Source organism: Staurois parvus, unplaced genomic scaffold, assembly GCF_062004578.1.
Source record: "Staurois parvus isolate SC_StPar_1 unplaced genomic scaffold, SC_StPar_1.0 ptg000157l, whole genome shotgun sequence".
Taxonomy (NCBI): Eukaryota; Metazoa; Chordata; class Amphibia; order Anura; family Ranidae; genus Staurois; species Staurois parvus.
The window spans coordinates 590,001-611,875 of record NW_028317953.1 but is presented as its reverse complement, the minus strand read 5'-3'; the positions used below and the strand labels follow the sequence as shown (position 1 = coordinate 611,875).

The window sequence follows — 21,875 nt, the reverse complement described above, 5'->3', positions numbered from 1 at the left end:
ATGAGATAGAGGGACGCCCATTTGTATAAAGTGCTGCCAAGGACAACAAATAATTCATATAAATAAATGGATGGTTAAATCCACAAATGCTGTTTATTCACTACTCATATTCCTTTTTATTGGTTTTTCAAAATGTAGAAGCTGAGTGAAAGGTTTAGAGTAGCAGAATACCTCTGGTAGTTAAACAGTACATTTTTTATAGAGGTCTATACATCAGGTCAAAAAGGGGACAACAGAAGAGGAAAAAAGAAACAAACCCCGCCCCACCTCCCAGCTTCTGAAAACCTTAAAGGGCGGGGAGGCACCGGTGTGAAGGGGTTAAGGTCTGGAGACTGGCTAGGCCACTCCATGACCTTAAAGTGCTGTTTCTTGAGCCACTCCTTGGTTGCCTTGGCCGTATGTTTTTTGTCATTGTCATGCTGGAAGGTCCATCTTTGACCCATCTTCAGTGTTCTGACTGAGGGAAGAAGGTTCTCAGCCAAGATTTTGCAATACATGGCCCCGTCCATTGGCCCCACAGTGCAGCAAAGTTGACCTGTACCTTTAGCAGAGAAACATCTCCAAAGCATAATGTTTCCACCTCCGTACTTAACTGTCATAGTCTAGGGTCATAGTCAGCATTTTTCTTCCTCCAAACACAGAGTCGAGTTAATGCCAAAGAGCTCAATTTTGGTCTCATCTGAAACAGCACTTTCTCCTAATCCTTCTCTGAATATTCTGTCTCTATCATTTAAAATGCACCTATGATAAAAACGATAGACCCTTTATTTCTTTGTAAGTGGGCAAACTTACAAAATCTGCAGGGGATCAAATAATAATTTTTTTACACTGTGTGTATATATATATATATATATATATATATATATATATATACACAGGGGCGGACTGACCATTTGGAAACATTTGGCACTGCCCGAGGGCCCGGGGTCAGTAGGAGGCCCCATGAGATGCCCCTGGTACCTTTTTCATTGGCCTTTTTTGAGTTTGGGCAAGGACACAGGGGCCCCATGATCCCCTATTGCCCGGGGGCCCCATGAGTTGTCAATCCGCCCCTATATATATATATATATATATATATATATATGTGTGTGATCACATGCTCTCCGTTCTTAGCTGCATAAGGGGCAGGGGAGGATAAACAGCATGCACTGATCATCCCAGTGAATTGCTGTGCAGGGGGTGGGGCATGTCAGCACAAGGCTGATCATTGGATTAGCTCACAGCACAGCCAGAAAACTTTTTTACTAGAGGGCTGTGTCAGTGTGCTTCACTGTAATCACACTGCTCTGGATGGATGCACAGCCATCCAGAGCAGTGTGCCCGAGATGACAGGCAGGAGGACTGTTAGTAAACAAAGGAGTTCTCCTCCATCTCAGAGATGCCTGGTAATCACCGGGGCCGGCGGGTAATCACCAACCAAGACCTGGTGATTGACAGCGCACGTCCCTTACCCAGAAACACAAAATTATGTATATACGTGATTATGCGCACCCCTGCCGCTCTGTAGCAGTATATGTGCTATAGGGCGGTCGGGAAGAAGTTAAAGAAAAAAAAATTCTGGGTTGTATACCACTATTTGTAGCCACTATAACTATCACAAAAAACAATTAATGTACACTTATTGGGATTTTTTTTAGCAAAGACATGTCGCAGAATACATTTTGGCCTAAATTTATGATGAAATTTGATTTTTTTTTAGCTTTTACTGGATATGTTTTATAGCAAAAATTCAAAAATATTGTCAGTCTTTTTTTGTTTATAGCGCAAAAAATAAAAACAGCACAGGTGCTTTTTGTGGGGGGAGACATAAATTTCATTTATGTACAGCGTTGCATGACTGTGCAATTGTAAGTTAATGTAAGTTAATGTAACACAGCGCCGTATCGCAAAAAATGGCCTGGTCAGGAAGGGGGGTAAATCCTCTGGAGGGAAAGTGGTTAAAGATGTAAAAATATTGACACACAAAACAAAAAAAAAAAAAAAAAAAGTTTAAATATTATTAATAAGATAGAAACTAACAAAAAATCATTCAGCAGGAAAATAATAATTAAATGGAGAAGGAGAATAAGGAGTTAGGGTTAATTAGAGTAAACTAAGGGTTAATAAGGGCTTACACAGAGGAACATTTATTTAACCAGCTGCCGACCGCAGATAGCCGAATGACGGCTTCACTGCGGCCGGCCAGTTCTGAGTGGACGTCATATGACGTCCTCCCAGAACGCGCGCCCCAGGGGGCGCGCACCCGGCGATCTCCGTGATCGCTGTGTCCTACGGACACAGCTGAACACGTGATGTGGTAAAAGGCCAATCACAGCGGCCTTTTACCACCTGATCAGCGGTGTCCAATGACACGCTGATCAGAAGGAAATGCAAGTGCCGGTTCTCGGCTGCACTTTCCTCACGCTGTCAGATCGTGAGGAAAGTACTGCTGAGAACCGACAGTTGTCAGAGCGGGGATCGGCACCGATCATCAGGGCACTGATGATCAGTGCCCTGATGATCGGTGCCCAGCAGTGCCACCCGCAAGTTCCGCCCAGCAGTGCGCCCACTAGCTCCGCCCACCCGTGCCCATCAGTGCACCCACCTGTGCCCAGCAGTGCACCCACCTGTGCCACTCTGCAGTGCCACCTACCTGTGCCCAGAAGTGCCACCTACATGTGCCCAGCAGTGCCACCCACCTGTGCCCACCCACCTGTGCCCACCAGTGCCACCCACCTGTGCCCACCCACCAGTGCTGCCCACCAGTGCCACCCACCAGTGCAGCCCAGCAGTGCTGCCAGTCAGTGCCCAGGGGTTGTGCCAGTCAGTGCCGCCAGTCAGTGCCCAGCAGTGATGCCAGTCAGTGCCGCCTATCAGTGCTGCATATTAGTGCCGCCTATCCGTGACCCCTAATTAGTGCTGTCTATCAGTGCCGCCTATCCGTGCCACCTCATTAGTACTGCCTATCAGTGCCCTTTAGTACTGCCTATCAGTGCCACCTATCAGTGCCCATCAGTGCTGCCTCATCAACGCACATCAGTGAAGGAGAAAAAATATCTGTTTGAAAAATTTTATAAAAGAAACAAATAAACTTTTTTTTTTTTTCAAATTTTTTGCACTTTTTTTATTTATAGCGCAAAAAGTAAAGCGCCCAGTGGCGATTAAATACCACCAAAAGAAAGCTCTATTTGTGAGAAAAAAATGATCAAAATTTCATATAGGTACAATGTTGCATGACCGCGCAATTGTCAATCAAAGTGCGGCAGCACTGAAAGCTGAAAATTGGCCTGGTAAGGAAGGGGGTATAAGTGCCCGGTAGGCAAGTGGTTAAAGAAGAACATTTTTTTTCACTTGTCTGGTTGCTTCATATGCAGATCCCTTTGATCTGTAGATGAATAAACAGATACAAAATGAAACAATGTTTCTTTTGAGTAATGTTGTTGATAGACATTGGCAGACTGCTTTAGTATGACAGCTCCAGCTGTCTGAACTTTCTCAGTGTACTGAGCAATGCCACTTTGATTAATCAGAGCTGAATTGCCGAGTACTGGAACAGGGGAGGTCCTGGATGCAGGGCAGAAAGACGCCTTGTGTACAATGATGACAATTTTGGGGGCATGTCTAACACATCCAGAGTCTGCAACTGGTTCAAGTTTAACTAAGGCATGGTTCTTTACATGGTTCTTTTTTTTGTTGTTGTTCTACCAGTGAGCAAAACAAAAAAAAAAAGAACTGATTCATTAAAGTGTTACTAAACCCAGTAATATCAGTCTGTATATGCAGTAAAGCATGCTTGTTATACTCACTGTGGAACCTAAGGGGTTAATCCACTGCATTGTGTAAAAACTGTTTGATCTGTGTTTTCTGATCCTCCCCTTCCTCCAGTGCCCCCTCTTATCTCTTGATACAACATATCATATGGAGACTCTCTGCACATGCTCAGCTTGGTGTGTATTACTAAAGAGGTTTTTTTTTTCTTGGAAGAGTGCATGTGATCAGCACAGGGCCAATCAGCACTGTCCAGACAGAGGTCAGGGGTCCTACATCCTCCTACAGCAGAATGAAAACTCCTCCTACAAGCTTTAACCAGTGCTCTGCTGGACACTGATAGAAGTCACAAGACTGCTCTAACTGCTGATAAGAAAAGGTATTTAGCAATTTATATTTACTAAAATAATTGCTTTTCCATGTTCTGTGTACTGTAGGAGACCAGATATAGTGAATGCAGGGTCACTTTAATTGTGGTGGATGGCGGACTCATGCCTGCTGAGTGGTTGTATTCTGCCAGAGGGGAACCTTCCTTGCCGGCAGAATACAATGATCAGTGTTGCTGGCTATAGCTGGTGGCACTGATCATTCAGGAAAAACCTGGCAGTCTGGTTGTATACATGATTGATAGAACCAGCTTGCCCATACATGGTACAAAATTCAGCTGGTCCAAGCTGAACTGGCTGAATTACGATCCATGTATGGCTGGTTCACACCATACAAACGCAGTCCAGATCTGTTTCTGCATGCGCGTTTTTGATGTCTTCCAGTGTGTTTTTGATGCCTTTACTTCCTGTTTTGGCTATGGGACAGGAAGTGAAGGTAAATCTCCCCAATGGGACACAGATGGCAAAATCTAGTCTAACAGGGGATATAACCTTCCCTTACTCTGTCCAAAGTAAAAAAAAAAAAAAAAGTTCAGCGCATAGTTGTACTTGAAGAATACATACTGGAATAGAACTTCTAAACCAGAGTTGGGTCCTCTACCAATGAATAGGAATGTACTGAGACACAGGTACGGGCGCGTTATAATGCCTCATGCCCAGGGGCGGACTGACCATTTGGAAATTTGGGCACTGCCTGAGGGACCGAGGTCAGTAGGGGGCCCCCTGAAATGCCCCTGGTAACTTTTTCATAGGCTTGAGTTTGGGCAAGGACACAGGAGCCCCATGATCCCCTATTGCCCGGGGGCCCCATGGAGTTGTCAGTCCGCCCCTGCCATACCTTATAGTGTACACTGTGCTGTGAATGAGCCCCACATGTAAACATCCGGCCCTTGCAACACAGCCATAGCAGCCCATGTGGAAACACTGGGATAGGATATTAGTAAACAGTGTGGTGACAACATTGTGACCAGCGAGGAGCAGTGAGAAGGTCCATGTAGTGAGGAGTCCCCGGGACACACCTAGCAGTGACGGAGAGAGAGTGACACCCCGGGCGGCATTACCTGAGACACACAATACAGTCCATGTCGTGGCCCGGCCCCTCCCTGCTCCCCTCCCCCGCTCTCTACACCTTTTCCTGCACCCATACGGCTCCATTTTCTGCTGTGGTGTGAGCAGTGCGGACTTCTGAGCGGTCCTGCTCGCCGGTACACCCCCTTCCTCACACTCGGACTTTACCCAAACTCTGAGGAAAACCCCCCGAACATCGGTCACTAAGTATGCGGCGGACTCCGGCCGGAGGAGGCGTCCTTCTACTCTTACTGGTGAGTGTGTGTCCTGGTGGTGGTGAGGGGGGGATAGAACATACCCTGGACTGTCTCAAACACAGCCCCCCCCCGAAGGAGAACGGTGATCGTAATACCGTGTATGTGAGGGCTCACCTCACCTGTGGAACAGTCCACACCTGGCCACCCCGGAACCTGCATACTCCATACTGCCCAGCATACAGATCACCCACCACACGATTTCATTATTACTGTGCATGATTGTACATGGAGCCTTCTGCTGGAATGGCATGTCAAGCCAAGACCTGCCTGTAGTTGTAGACATAGAAGGGTTAAAACCATCTATTTACTTTTTAGGGGCAACAGAAACATAAATAGAAGGGTCCTGACAAAAGAATAGACCAAGAGCTGCATCAAGTCTGCCTAAAATAATGTGTTTTACATTTTTTTTGTTTGTTTACTTTATACCTGTTATTTTAAATAATAGTTTTATATATATATAGCTAATATTTTATATGTAGTTTTTTAATTCTTATTTATATGGTGTGTGTAATATAAACTTAAAAAGGAGATATATATTTATTACAGGGGCAGACTGACAACTCATGGGGCCCCCGGCAATAGGGGATCATGGGGCCCCTGTGTCCTTGCCCAAACTCAGAAAAGTCTATGAAAAAGGTACCAGGGGCATCTCATGGGGCCCCCTACTGACCCCGGGCCCTCAGGCGGTGCCAAAGTTTCCAAATGGTCAGTCCGCCCCTGATTTATTATTTTATTTATAAATATATATACTTTTTTTTTTTTTTATGTAACTTTTGTTTGTAGGTTTTGTTTTTGTTCTTATTTTGTCTTTTGAGTATAGGTCTATATTTGTCCCAAGCACATTTTTTCCCACCTTCACATGCCAGTTTCATGCGGGCACCAGAATCCGTGCATTCTTGATTCTTGCTCCTGGAATGACCGAGGCATGCGATTAGCTCAGCGGGCTGACAGCCACCTCTGTTCACATGTAGCCACACACAGAGCAGGTTGCTGCAATTAGGGATGGAGGTCCGAGCCAGATAGTGAGTTGTGTCCAGGCTCGGACATCTGTCGCTAACCATTCTTTGTATGGCTACATGTGCACTTGTCCTGGTCATTGCAGCAGATTCTTGTGGCTGGAATCCAGTAAATGGCCGTACAAAAGAGGGCTTACTGTTGACACTCACTACCTCTGCTGGAAGCCTATTCCAAGCATCAACTACTCTTTCAGTAAAATAACTTTTTAAGATTGGTTTTATGAACTCTCCTGCTAGTTTGAGGTCCTCTCTGTGTTGATTTTGGCTTCATATTGAAAATCCTGCTCTCCAGAACCTTATTCACCCCCTTGATGTATTTAAAGGTTTCAGTCATGTCTCCCCTTTCCATTCTTTCCTCCAAACTGTACATATTAAGTTTCTGAAGTCTCTCCATGTCTTATCCCTCAGACCTTTTTCACCATTTTATGTTGCCCATTTCTAGACTCGTTCTATTTTATCAATCTCTTTTTGTAAGTGAGGTCTCCAGGCAGAAATGGCCCTTTACTTCCTGTCCCAGAGACTCAACAGGAAGTTAGAAGAACTCTACCAAAGCAATGGACAGCCTCTTAGGCTTCTTCTACAGAGGTGGCAGGCTCTGAAAACCAATCTGCTGCAGATTGCTTTTCAGATCCCAGTTGACAGGAAGCAATATTTCTGCCTCTTGATTGCCCATTTTAGGATCCCAAGGGGGATTTAACACTGAAATTCCATACCTTATCTGCAATGCAGTCCCATTGACTTTAATTGGCAGGTATAATGTGATGAAAGTAGCACATTGTAAAGGGACCACAAGAACTAGTGTGAGAAGCACATTCAGCAGTAAACTGACCCCATCCCTCCCTGGTGTCCCTTTAAAAAGTTTGGAATGGGATGAATTGGCAATCATAGTGGTCACAGAAGCAGAAACGTCAAATTTGGGGTTTTCTTAATGTTTTTTTTTTTCCCCTGTGACATTGGTCACCAAGAAAAATGAATCGGCGATTGTCCCCAATGGGGACACCGCAACAAACCCTAACAGAGGATCTAACCCTTCCCTACTCTTTCACAATCTAAAGAAAACAGTTTGGTCAAAAGATGCACTCAGATACTTCCAATAGAATGAATTGGAAATAATCTGGTGACTTTTTGGGCCTATTATTATTATATAGGATTTATATAGTGCCAACAGTGTTCAGCGCTTTACAAAATATGGTCATGTAAAAGAAAGTGATAGTGACCACTGTGTAGTTGAAGCCAATGTTGTCACCTTATGTAACGTCTCTGAGATCAGTGTATTTCTACAGTGGGTACTGTCAGGTGTTTCCAATCAGTCAGACCGGAAGACTGTACAAATCAATGACAGGCTGACACTATCCACAGCTGTTCACATGTGATCACACATGTTCCGACTACCTCCATGGTAGGAACATGCGACCCTGTACTTGAACTATCTGCTTAATGTAAATATTCATTTGGGTGGTGTATGGTCCTAATCCACTGTTTGCATGGGCCCATGTGTGCCAGTTCTGAAGGGATCAGGTCAGAAAGAACCATTACTGCATTAAAACCCTTGTCACACAGGCTTCCTCCACTCCGTCTCCGTAGGGGAATTCAGAGACTGAGTCACATCAGTACAGATGACATTCATGTCTGTTCCAGTTTCTCCTCCATCTTGTGATTGGGGAGGGGGTGGGGCATATAAACCCTACTAGCAGCTGGATGCAAATGGACATATCTGCCCACATCCAGTTAGGTCAGTAAAACTGGACCTGACCTGACCTGAACACATACTTGGCAGGTGTAGGTAGACGCACAAATGCTTACATCTGAACGCCCATAGGGATACATTGCATTCCATTTTTTGATCTATGTAATCAAGGTCAAATGTGGACCACTGAGAAAGAGACCTAAGAGGTTTCCAAGATGTTGTTGAATTTTTCTTCATCTGATAGCTAATCCTTTCTATTCCTATAGATGAAAAGAAAGCAATTCTTTACCAGGCATGTGCTGCATACATCTATTGGCCTGTTCAGGGAGAAGACAAAGGTGGATCCTGGTGACTCATGACTTAGTAATTGTCTGCTGCTGCATGTGCTGTGGTCACACTAAAGCAATTTCTGCACTATTTGATGCTACCAATTTAAATGCACATTCAACCAAAACATTTCATTTTTTTTTTTTGGGGGGGAATTGAATGGGGAAGGTTGGAACCAATGACCTTTTTTTTTCCTACTGTGGGGCTTTATTAGAAAGATTTTCCCTCTCTGCCTCAGTGAGAACAGTTTCACCAGACAGAACAGGAATAAAAATCTTGAATAGCAACACAGACAAATAAAAATTCATTTTTAACAGAGCAGAGGAAAGCTAGAGACCCTGTCAGCCTTTTGTCTCTGTGGTTCCCGATGCAAATTTTTGCTCACTCTCTCTGGTAAAACCGCTATCCTCATGACATTAAGGCCCCCTTCACGTGGGTGGTCCAGCCATGTCCACCTGTCAGTTTATTAGGCAGACCTGATCGGAAGGTTCATGCAGTCCTATGGACTGGTGGGTGTAAACAGAGTTGTGTCCAATTACACCCGCCTACCTCCAGGTTGGACTAGGTCCGCTAAAAAAAATGGAAGGGGATCTATCCTCTTCCATTTAGGCCAATCGGATCAGAGAGTAGTGGGATGTAAATGGACAGTGGAGCCCATATACTCCCGGATGCCCATAGAGCAGAGCAAGCTGTTTGTGGCTGCTCTGCAGAAACTGAACACAGATGTACCCATCTGCCCGCTTTGCTCTGCTCCGATCTGCAGGGGATTTGTGAGTTGTTCCCTGCTGATTGGATCAGAATCTGCTCCATGGGAAAGGGGCCTAAATGGTTCTATTTTTCATGGTTTGCAGGAAAGAAAATTACTTGATTCCCCCATCAACCTTGTCAGTGTTGATAGGAAAACCTTTCCCACAGCACTATTGTATTTTGCCAGCGGGGAGCATTACCGGCTGGCAGAACACAAAGATTACTGCTGGTGGCTATAGCCACGGGCAGTAATTGCATGACAAAAATCTGACAAGCAGGCTGTAATGAAGTTGATAATTTGACAACTACTAGTCATCAGCCACAATGGCTTATGGTACTTGTAGTCTAATTCATTCACAGTCATGTGGGCGGAGCTCAGCACAGCCAGGCTGTTTTCAAATTGTGACAGTGGGTGTAGGGAGAAGCTCCCTACTTGCTGTCACAAAGCAGGGAGCTCTGGCGGGAGGAGGTGGCTGCATAGGAGCATATGGGTGTAACATGCTTCTAAGGGTGAATTTGGCCTTTAAGGTAGAGGAAATCTCTAACACAGCTCCAGATAGCAGTATTAAAGTAGAACTATAGGCAAAACGTGTTTTCATTTTGGACAGAGTAAGGGAGGGTTATAACCCCTGTCAGTTTATTTTTTTCTATCTGAACATTTACCTTCACTTCGTGCCCCATAGCCAGAACAGAAATTAAGAAAATCCCTGCAAATTAAGGGAATTTCCCTGAAACTAGTGTCTCAATTGGAAATTTCTCCTCTATTATGTTGTCAAGTGATAACCCAAAATGTGTGGTTTCTTTTACTTTTACTTTCGATGATAATGGTAAACAGGACAAATGGAGAGTGTGGATCTCTCTAACAGGGGCACAGACAGTAAATACTCCATGACAGGTGTTCTAATCCATCTGCACTCATCCAAAACTAAAAAAAAAAAAAAAAAAAGTTTTGCCTTTTAGCTATACTTTAATTCAGAAGTGGTTCTAATCCTTCCACACCATATCCATAGTTAAAAATAAGTCTAGGCTGGGCATAGATTTAGATATTTTAAATCTTAAGAACAAAAATGTAGTATATTTCTGCTTCGTTTTCCTGTAGTTTGCTCTTAAGCTTTTTTTTTTTTTTTCCTTTTAACTTGTGATCCTGTGAGCAACACTCCTGTCCTAAGGTGACAACGATCATTTACCATATTGTATCTGTTCTAGATTGTCAACCTAGGACAATACTACAGAACCTCTCCCTCTTATTTATAACCGATGGGGAGGTGTTTTGTAGTCCTCAAAGGATAATATAACCAGTAATAGTGTAGCTCAGGCAAAAAGCACAGGAAGTTATCAATTGATAAGGTTTCTGACAGGATCCGCATGTTTTTTTTTTTTTTGTGTGCATTTATTGAACAGATATAGCAAAACACAGGCAACACACACACTATAAACTGGCTACATTCACACTGGCAGTTTAGGCTGCTGCGAATTGTATCAACAAGAATCTTCTGACTCCTGCTGCGGCTAGGTGCGGGCGCTTGCCTCTTTCACTATGACAGTGTGCTGGCAGCCACAGGTATTCACTGCTGTGTGCAAAGTCAGCGATTGCCTGCAGTAATCTCTGCTGGATACACACAAAGTGGAGGATTATTTACAGAGACATCCAAGACAGTCTTTGTCTGAGGTTTATCTCCCTGTGTATGGTTACGTTTTGTTCTTGTATACTGCTTGCTTTGTGCACTGCATTGCTTTGTTTTATACAGGCCAATCTATTTAATCAAGTGCGAAGTACAGCAAGCCTTAACAACCACTTTGAATTATTTTTCAAGCACTTGATTTGTTTTGGTTGCTTTGGGTCAGGAAACCATGCTGGTTATCATAGGGCTTTGAATTCACTTTATTGAGAAATGTAACTTTTAAAACTGTTTTGATAACAGTTGGCATCTGATTACTAAAGGCAATGTGATGAGTGTGTTGTTGTTTGTTTTTGAACTGGCAAAAATGTTATCCTTCCGAAGAAACATGTTACACCATTATCTGTTGCTCTGCACTATGTCATGGGACAAGTCATTAGCTGCTGACTGACTGTTGCCCATTGATGACTTTTTCTTTACCAAAATATTTAAGGAATGTCAGGAAGTGGAAGCCATTGATATACATTGTAGCATTCAAGAAGGCTAAATATCTGCTTGTTTCCAGTTTATTTTCAACACATTGGAAAATCACAGCATAGGCTACATTCACACCTCTGTGGTTTATTGTAGTTCATTAAAGCTGAAATCCAGTCAGCTTTCAAATTCTGCTTTTTAGTTGCTGTCCTCTTGCACAGTCAAGGTTAACTGTTTGTTTAGTCTAGGGGGTAAGGCTAGCGGTATACTGTTAGATTTCCTTTTGTTTTGCATTGTGGGCTTAGAAATTGTTCAACTTTCTCATCTCCACTAAACCGAGTAGAAGGTGGAATCTCTCAGGAATTAGCTGAAATGTGTGCAATGTATGGGCAGCTTAAGGGAAAAGGTTAGGTTCACAACTGTTGCAATTGATGTGTTTTGTGATTTTGAACACGCATTTTGCAGCTTTTTTTTTTTTTCCAATAGGAAAGTATTGACTTTGATGGGACTTGTATTATAGGTACTGGTAAAGCGCTGTCAATTTACACAGCTCTATCTATCTATCTATCTATCTATCTATCTATCTATCTATCTATAATATATATTTTAAAAAAATTCACATCAGTCCCTGCCCTCAAAGAGCTCCCAATCTAAGGTCCCTAACTCACTTTCATACATACACATATTGGGGGCAATTTAGACTGGAACCAATTAACCTACCTCCATGTCTATGGAGTGTGACCAGAGTACCAGAAGAAGCCCAGGCAGAACATGCAAACTCCATGCAGGTAGTGCCATGGTTGGGATTTGAACAGACAACCCTAGTGCTGCTAGGCAGGAGTGCTAATGACTTGGAGACTGACTTTGATGCTACTTGAGTGCCAGAGAGTGTAAAGTTGCATGAACAGAACTGTCATACTTTCCTATTCGCAAAAAAAAAAAAAAAAAAGTCACATCAAAGTCGTACCCATCTTAAGTTGAATCAAAGTTGCATCATTCAAAGGTCACATCAGAGTTACAGCAAAGTCAGTACTTTCCTATTGGCAAGAAAAAGAAATAAGAAATGCAAAGTACCTGCTTTTTTGCTGTGTGTCCGTTAAAGTGTATTTAACTAAAACATACCATGCTGCATTTAAAAAAAAAAAAAAAAAAAAATCCCTGATACTTTTCAAAAATGGAGCAGCTGAAAAACACATAGATTGAATGTGTCCTGTAGGAAACCATCTTAAATGGCCTGTAGTATGTTTCTGCAAAATGCACTAAAAATGCATAGATGTGTACCAGGCCGAAGGAGAAATACTCCTTGATCCCACGAGCTTCCTCCCTGCTAAGCAATCAGTCCTCCAAAGTTTCTCCTCTTCCCTCTTATTCACTCACCAACTCTGACATCAATTTGTACAATGCAGGACCAGCACTCTTACATGAGTACACTGATAACCCACCCACAGAGGAGTGTGTAGGAGTGTACTGGCTATTGGGAGAACCAGGGAAAAGGTGTTTCTTCTTATTCCTCTATGCCTAAATAAGCAGATAACCTTTTGCTGTGCAAGGAGGTGGCAACTAAGAATATGAATGCTGACTGGAGATCAGATTTAGAGTCGCTGAAAGCACCGTGTCTCATAAACGATTGATGCATTGTTGTCCATTTTATTTCTATTATGTTGCATTTCAGTGCTGCTGATTTCCTGATCCCTCTTTGCAGCCACTTTCTGTCTACATACATGCACTTCAGGGGTGGGATTCCTGATGGTGACAACAGTGGACTATGCCTTGATAATGTGTATTGAAACCATCAGACCTCATGCACGCAGGATGTTTTACCAGCTCTCTTAGAAGCCTTTCCTCTTGGCAGCAGAAAAAATAATACGCTTGAAAAAGTGTGTAACGTGTTTAGGCGCGAGTGTTAATTCATTTCACTGGCTGGAATAAATTATTACTCTAACCAATGAAATTAACACTCAAACACTAAACATGCGTGTGTGTGTCCATAAAAGCCTATGGGGGTTATTTACTTAAATTGGAGAGTGCAAAATCTGGTGCAGCTCTGCATAGAAGCCAATCTGCTTCCAGGTTTTATTGTCAAAGCTTAATTGAACAAACTGGTTCCTGCACAGATTCTCAGTGCACTAGTTTTAGTAAATCTCCCCCTATGTGTGCATGGACAGGCGGGTTCAGAGGCAGAAAAACAACCAGACGCCGCTAGGAGCAGCTGCAAAAATGTCCAGTATGCTTGAGAGGGTGACAATTCAGAACCAAAACGGTTGCAGAATGTTGTCACTATTAGGTTGCAGAATGTTGTCACTATTAAAAAGAGTGCCTAAACAAGCATCTTCATGGCAGGGTCACCAGCAAATTTAAAAATGACTTTTGAAAAGTAATTTATTATGTTAAAGTAGAACTATAAACAAAAAAACTTTCATTTTGGATAGAGCAAGGGAGAGTTATAACACCATCAGAATTTTTTTTTTTTTGGTCATTTGTGTCCCATGGCGGAGATTTCCTTTCACTTCCTGTCCCATAGCCAAACACGGATAGGAAATTCCTTAGGGGGCCCCCAGGTCACCATAACTAGTGTCCTCATTGGAAGATTTCCTCTCTATTACTTTTCTGGGGACAGCCCAAAATGTGGCATTTTCTTTTACTTTCACTTGCCATGATAATGGCAAACAGGAGAAATAAAGATAGTGAATCTTCTTAACAGGAGCACAGACTGCAAAAAAATCTGACGGGGGTCTAATCTCTCTCCACTCTATCCAAATCTAAAAAAAAAAAGTTTTGCCTTTTTAGTTATACTTTAAGTGTACAGAGGATTTTATGCATTGACTTTACATCTACTTTGAGCAAAAAATCCAACTTCCTGTGTCTGAGGGGTTTGCAGCCAAACACACTTTCCATAGGGATAAATATGGACTGATCTTAATTGCAGAGGTATAAATGTAGCCTATCACATCAGCACAATCTGGATGAGATTTGTGACAATCCTGTATAAATGATAGTTAAATGACCATTGTAATTTTTAAAAAACAACAGCAGTGGGTCTGTGCTTTCTATTGGTGTCATATAACATGGTTCCAGCCGTTGGGGAGGAGGAGAGATGCCTTTAGGGAAGGCTGATGAGGAATGTTACCACACCTTGTGTCTGAGCCTGTGGAAGAGTTTATTATTTATGACCAGATCTTGTATGCTGTCTGTGTGACAGAAGAAGGGGCTTCTTCACATGGTTCTGCTGGTTTTATTTCTCATGTGACCTTGGCAGATCTTTTGTGCCGAGTAGGCACACATGCTTGCTTCAGTTACCCAGGAGATTGTTTTGTTACTTTTGTAGAGATTGAATAGGACATAATCCAGGATGGAATTCCCCGTAAAAGATCAGACTCCCAGGGCTTTTCTGTCTGTTCATAAACTAGCTAAAAGACAAATTACTAATGCTACACAAGCTAACACAACATTTATAATATATATTTTTTTTGTTTGTTTAAAGCAGCGTTCCACTCAACCTGTAAACAAATAAGCCAGCAGCTACAAAAACTGTAGCTGCTGACTTTTAAAAAAACAGCCACTCACCTGTCCCACGATCCCGCATTGCCCCCACCGCAGCACGTTTCACCAGCCGTCCTGTATTCCAGGCGCCAGCATCTTCAGTGTGGGCACCCGGCTGTGACAGCTTATGGCTTCACAGCCGGGTGCCCATTGCGCATGCGCAAGTAGCTCTGTGCTTACTGAATGGCCCCATCATCTTCTGGGAACTGTCACGTGTCCCACAAGACTTCAGGGAGGGACGGTAGGAGGACAACTGCCATTTCCGATCACCCAGCCGATCACAGCGGATGTGGGAGAGGGTACCTGTCAAATTCACCCCCCCGCTCCCCAAAGGTGCCAATCCTTAATAGGGAGCAGGGGACCAATCTTTAAGTAGAACTGGAACTCCGCTTTAAGTAGATCTAAACCCTAAATAGATGACAGTTGTGTATCATAAACAATAGCCATCATGTTTTTCTATGAAATACTGTTTTCCGTAGACACATTCAGGCTCCTTTCATACCAATGCAGGTGTGAATGCACATGTGTATAGGGAAGCTCATTAATTTCAGTGAGTTGCCCTACATGTTTACAATTGCAAAACAGAACGTGTGCATTTGGAGTGCCATAAAGAATGAATCGCACCACACCTTCCAGATTATAGCACATTTCCATGCTCTGCAGGAATGCATGCAATATCGCACATGTTCCCACATCACAAAAGGGCCTGGGTGCTGCTGATCTCCTCCAACCATTTTTAGTCACTTCCTATCTACATGCACTTGATTCAGAATTGGCTCAGGAATGGTTTATTGTCGATAACAAAGCTGGACTATGCTTACACAAAATGTGGCAGCACAGCTGTTGTCACCCTGCCACACATGCCTCTGGTGGAGACAATACAGGAAGTTAGGAGACAGTTGTCACCCCAGAACAGGAAGTGCTTAAATGAGGACAATCAAGGTGGAATCCCCACGTATTATTTTAATGAAAGCTGCAGATCTGAGAACAGCCTTTAAAATCACATTAATGTATTAAAATTCATATGAGAGTTTAGTGGTTGGATTTAAACCTACTTTAACTCTTTTTGTTTTGCTCAGACTAAGTTTAGCAACATTTGTATATGTCAGACAAAGCCCAAAGCTTTGCTATCACTTTTAAATAGGGATGCACCGATGGCGGTTTTTATTTTTGTCGGTGATATCAAGAACATGGTGCTGATCAGCCATTAACCAGAAGCTTTGTATTTTATCAATGAATAAAAGCCTTCCTTTGAATAGCAGGGGTGGAGACCATGACAGTTACCCGCCTCTACACCCCAGCCATTCAGAGGAAACCTGCTTCGATTTTGTTCAGGACAGAAGTCCTTGTACTTCTTCTGCACAGTGCTGTAATATGGTAATCTAATTTAAAGGCATAGAGAACAAAGCGTTGCATGTAAATATTTAATGTTTTCAGCATATTCTGTATAGAAACAGGTGGCATGCTATATATTTTATCATTTAGGCGTAGATTTCAGAATTGGGCTATCCTTCTCATGAATATATTTTAGTTATATGGCAGCTTTGTTAGATATTTCACTGCTGGAGTCTGGAGATTTATAGTGGAACGTTAGTCAGAAGCATGGGAGTAGAATCAGGGGTCTCTGGGTCACAATTGTGACCTCGCTAATGCTCCAGGGGGGCCCTTGCTGTCTACCTGTCACGATGAAGGGTAAAGCGGAAGTTCTGAGCTTTTGGCTCCATTTTCAAGTCCTGAGCTGGAGAGTAAAAGGAGGAAGGACAGGGTGAGGCCAGGCTCTGCTGACAGGGAAAGTGTCAGTGCTGAGAACCAGGTGGGGATGGACACTGAGTTGTCACTGGACTGAGTGAGGGAGGAGGACGAGAGCACAGTCCAGGAGCTGGTACTGCTGTCATTGGGGAGGTAAAAAGATACTGGTCGGATCCGTGTACAGAACACACTCCCCAAAACTCCTGCTGACAGACAAAAAATCTCACAAAATCCCGTAACACCTCCTTAGGGGCCCCAAAGGGACTGCAGGCTCCAGGGGCTGCAGATTTTACAGTGACAGTTTGAGCAGGATGCGCGGAGCGGGGCTGGATAGGGAATCTGTCATTGTCAGCATGGGGGGGGGATAGTGTGACATTACCAGGATGGTGTGGGGGGGGGAAATTGGTAATTCCCTGGGGGACCATATGTTGTTACTAGGGGGAGGAGACCTGAAGGTGGGGGCCTTCTGTCATTACTTGGTGGGGGAGGGGGCCATCTGTCATTACTTGGTGGGGGAAGGGGGGGGGTCGTCTGTTGTTCTCTATCTGGTAGGGGGGTTAACTGTCTTTACCTGGTGGGGGGGGGGTCATCTGTCATCACCAGGAGGGGGTCATCTATGATTAGCTGAAGTAGGGGGCTCTTGAAAGAGGGGTCATGTGTCAATTACAAGAAGAGGCAGGAGGGTATGTGCCATTACCATGAAGGGGGGTGTTCCTTTTCCCTAATATCCTGCACCTCCATATCACTGCAGCCTGGCCATGAGAGAGGTAACTGGATGCTGTTTAATAACGTTTAAAAAAAAAAAAAGTGATATCTGAAGTGGCACACTCTCTGATCAGCCCCCACCCCTGCTTGGTCTTGCACGTGCGCACAATGTCGGGGCAGGCAGGCCACTCTGTAAGCTGCTGGGTGAAAGCGGTTGGCTTGTATGTGGATCTGGAAGTCCAAAGGCCTGCTGAGTTTCCTCTTTTACATACAAACCTACTGCTCTCACCTGACAGCTCAGAGTTTGACCTGCCTGCCTCCCACCTTGTGTGCATGTGCAGACAGCAGCTGGAGAGTGAGACGAGAGAAAGACAGCCACCATGCAGCTATCGAATCTTGGCGCATGGTGGAAGGTAGAGGAGGGCCCTAGGTCAACTTTTTTGCATTGGGGTCCACATGCTTCAAGCTACGCCTCTGCTCAAATGTCCTGATAGATCATTTCAGGCTGACCCCTTTTGCAAGTACAGATTTGTAAAACTTTAAAAAAAAAAAGTACCTGTATTGTTTAAATTCAGTAAAACACTCACCCTGCTCTGCACATGCTCAGTTGCTCTCTATTATTTTGGTACTGTGTCCCTCCCCTAATAACTTTAAGGGCCTATTACACAGTTATATTTTAATGAAGGCATTCCAGCAAACTAAACTGCATGTGCCTGTACCCATCTTGTCACTTTTTCATTCACATTCTAGTGAATTTGGAGTTGGAGGCCCATAGAAGTCAATAGCAACACATTAAAATGAACATATCATGCATTGGTAACCGGTATTAACAAGCCTTGGTCAATGACCTTTAACCCTAGCCACGCCAAAGTCTAAATTCAAAAATGCATGTCAGCAGAAAAAAGGAAACACAATTTGATCCATGACAATGTGCCTGGATAACATTACCTATGTACCTACACATAGATCTAAATGGGACCTAAAGGAAGCCTTTTGTGACCGAAACCTTGAGACTGCAGCTGCCTCTGAAAATGCTGATTGTTTCATTTTTGTATAAGTTATTGACTGAAAACCTATATAAAGATAACTACTTCTGACTTTCCTCTAACACTTTGCTCTAATACTCCTGATTTTTATACTAGTCAGTGACAGAAAGCATTGAAACAGGAAACTGGCAGCATAAAAGCAGATCAGCAGTGGCAGACCCTATGACGTGTTTTACTTTTCACGAGTACTTGGCCAAACTGAACATTTGTGTTAATGGCATGGTACTGGAAGGTAGACGTATTGTTTCTACACAGCCTATGAATGTGATTAGAACAATATCCACATGTACCTAGGAACAGCTGAGTATATTGCATATTCCCAAATCTGCTTGTATGTGTGTTGGTCTGGTTTATTTTGGGAGAAGGCAGGAGCAATTTTTTACATTTACTTTTGGCTTTTAATTTGACAGACTGAAACCAGCCACATGTGGTTTCAGGGTGGATTTGATTTAAATCGCTTGTGAAAAGGCTCGATTTAAATCATAATTTTTAAAGAGCAACTGTCATCTCTGTCCCGCAGTGGCTCCTCCTCTGACCCACTGTTGACTCACCGACAGTCCCATTCACTTTAATGGGACGGCTGGTCATGCGGCAGTGATGCAACAAGGTGAGGAACGTGGTGGCAGCAGGTGAGTGGATGCTCGCTAACAGGCACTGCCATGATGGATCTAAAATGACAGGTGATTTTTAAATATAAGGAATCTGACTCATTCTTGCTGGTAGTTAGAATATTTTATATTTGCAAACCAAATGAAGGTTTCCTTTTTAGAATAATAAGCTATCAGGTTAGTAAAAGAGCTATATCAGAACCGATTTTAGGTTAATAGGTTAATCCTACATAGCTGGAGAACTACTCAAATTCTTTTATTTCATGTTTTTACTCATGGTTGCTGTGAAATTGTGTGAATGCATCAATGTAGTGCATGTTCTCTCTTGAAGAGCTTGGATTCATTAAATGTGTAAGGAAATATTTACCAAAAAGTTTAATATTGCAGAATATACAGCCTCACGCTACATACAGTGAAGGAAATAAGTATTTGATCCCCTACTGATTTTTGAATGTTTGCCCACTCACAAAGAAATGATCAGTCTAAAAATCGAAATGTAGGTGTATTGTAACACTGAGAGACAGAATAGCAACAAAAAATTCAAAATAAATGCATGTCTAACAAATTATGCACTGATTTGCATGTTCATGAGGGAAATAAGTATTTGATCCCCTATCATTCAGCAGGATTTCTGGCTACCAGGTATATTTCATACAGGTAACAAGCTAAGATTAGAAGCAGTCTCTTAAAGGGAGTGCTGCTAATCTCATTGTGTTATCTGTATAAAAGACTCCTGTCCACAGGAGCAATCAAACAATCAGATTCCAAACTCTCCACCATGGCAAAGACCAAAGAGCTGTCCAAGGATGTCAGGGACAAGATTGCAGACCTACACAAGGCTGGACTGGGCTTCAAAACTATCTCCAAGCAGCTTGTTAAGAAGGTGACAACAGTTGGTGCAATAATTCGCAAATAGAAGAAACACAAAACCAACTGTTAGTCTCCCTAGGTCTGGGGCACCATGCAAGATCTCACCTTGTGGAGTGTCGATCATGAGAACAGTGAGGATTCATCCAAGAACTTGGTGAGGATCTGCCAAGAGAAGTGGGCCAAAAACCCTCCTGAGATGTGTGCAAACTTGGTGGCCAACTACAGGAAACGTCTGACCTCTGTGATTGCCAACAAGGGATTTTCCACCAAGTACTAAGTCATGTTTTGTGAAGGGGATCAAATACTTCTTTCCCTCATGAACATGCAAATCAGTGCATAATTTGTTAGACATGCATTTCTTTTGGATTTTGTAGTTGCTATTCTGTCTGTGTTACAATACACCTACCATTCGATTTTTAGACTGATCATTTCTTTGTGAGTGGGCAAACATTCAAAATCAGAAGGGGATCAAATACTTATTTCCTTCACTGTAACTAAACTTCATTTCATGTTCAATAAACTAAATTATTAATGTATCTTAAATAGAAAACTATCTTTTAGTTTTTACTCCAAAAGCATTTTATTAAAATAAATTAAAAATTTAATTAAAAATCCGATTTTTAAATCCCCCCAAAATTTATTTATTTTTTTAAATCATTGATTTTTACCCACCCTGTGCAGTTTAGTCCTTCTGTCTCTTATTAAAAATTTCTGAGTTGCTGGCCATAAACAGACCCTGCAAGCCTCAGCTATGTCCATTTTAAATATTGACTGAGCCAGGTGGAAAATTGTCGACATAACAGTGACTGCCTCCTATCAGATGCAGTCTTTGCTCAAGACCATTCCACTGTATTCAGGCTGCTGTGGTGCTAAACTGGAGGATTTGAGTTGTGTATGGCCAGCCTTCAGGATAAGGAAAGCATTCATAGGTTGGAAGGGTTTGCTACCATCCCCCAAAGGAATTTCCTTAACATCCTGGGGATTGAATTGTGGGCGAGTTGGAGCCATTTATTGTAGAGGATATGCTATCTGTAAGGTCTTGCACCTCAAATGCACAGGCTCTAAAGCAGGCCATAGACTACTGATAAAGTTGCCGAATTATCGGCCGATAGTCGGATCGTTCATGCAGAAATCGGTCGGCCGTTTTCGTAATTTTAAGACATTTAGAAAATCGGCCCTGCTGGAAAATCGTCGGACGATTTGGTTGTTCGGTCGATTTTTCGCAGAAGAAGGAATAGATTTGGCAGGAGAAGAAAAAGTTGCAACATTGTATCTATTTGTATCCATTTCGGATACAGATATGTCTATTCAAGTACAAATAGATACAATGTTGTTTCTTCTTATGCATAATCTATTCTGTCAAATATAATAGAGGGGCTCTATGCAGGGACACCGCTATTATATTTATTGCCGGCCGTAGACGGGACGAAAACCAGCCGACTTTTTTTACAATGGTAGTAACGTCGGCCGACTGAACGACCGATTTTACAATTTTCTAAAAAAAAAAACCGCTGATTTTCTCAAAGTCTATGGCCTGCTTTAAGAATGAGTTTTCCAGTGTACTGCATCACATTTAATATAGATAAAGAGAGTTCTCCATGAGTGCGGGATGCTGTTCACTTCCACTTCCATGGAGTTTTCATAGATCAACATCATAAAACTAACAAATACTTTGCATTTGGTGTTGGCTAATAAAGCCATTAGTCAGTTCCTGAATGAACACTATATGTTTATGAGATCATGTGTGTCGGACGTTGTCTGAAAATACTGAACAAATTCTGACATAATTCCACAATAATCCCAATTTATCTCTATCTACTATGAGAATAGGTTTCTATGGCTACATTGGTTAGTTTTGTCATGTTTTGTGATTTGCGTATTCCTTGGATAATCACAGCAGATTAAAGGATAAGTGCACATAATATCTTCCCTCCACTCCCCTCTTACAGACTTTTCATGACCAATCATACTTGTCTGTAACAGTTGAATTACAGGTAAATATAACCTACCACAAAAATCCTTGAGGGGT

General features: G+C 42.7%; 1 protein-coding gene across 1 annotated transcript in view; it reads left to right on the top strand.

Annotated features, from left to right (window-relative positions):
- Positions 1-5,205: 5,205 nt before the first annotated feature.
- DSG2 (desmoglein 2) overlaps positions 5,206-21,875 on the top strand; it is an 87,551-nt gene continuing 70,881 nt past the window's right edge. Inside the window, exon 1 of the mRNA XM_089675696.1 lies at positions 5,206-5,455. Within this exon, the coding sequence (XP_089531822.1) occupies positions 5,411-5,455 (45 nt within the window). The 5' untranslated portion in view covers positions 5,206-5,410. The remainder of the gene's footprint in view (positions 5,456-21,875) is intronic.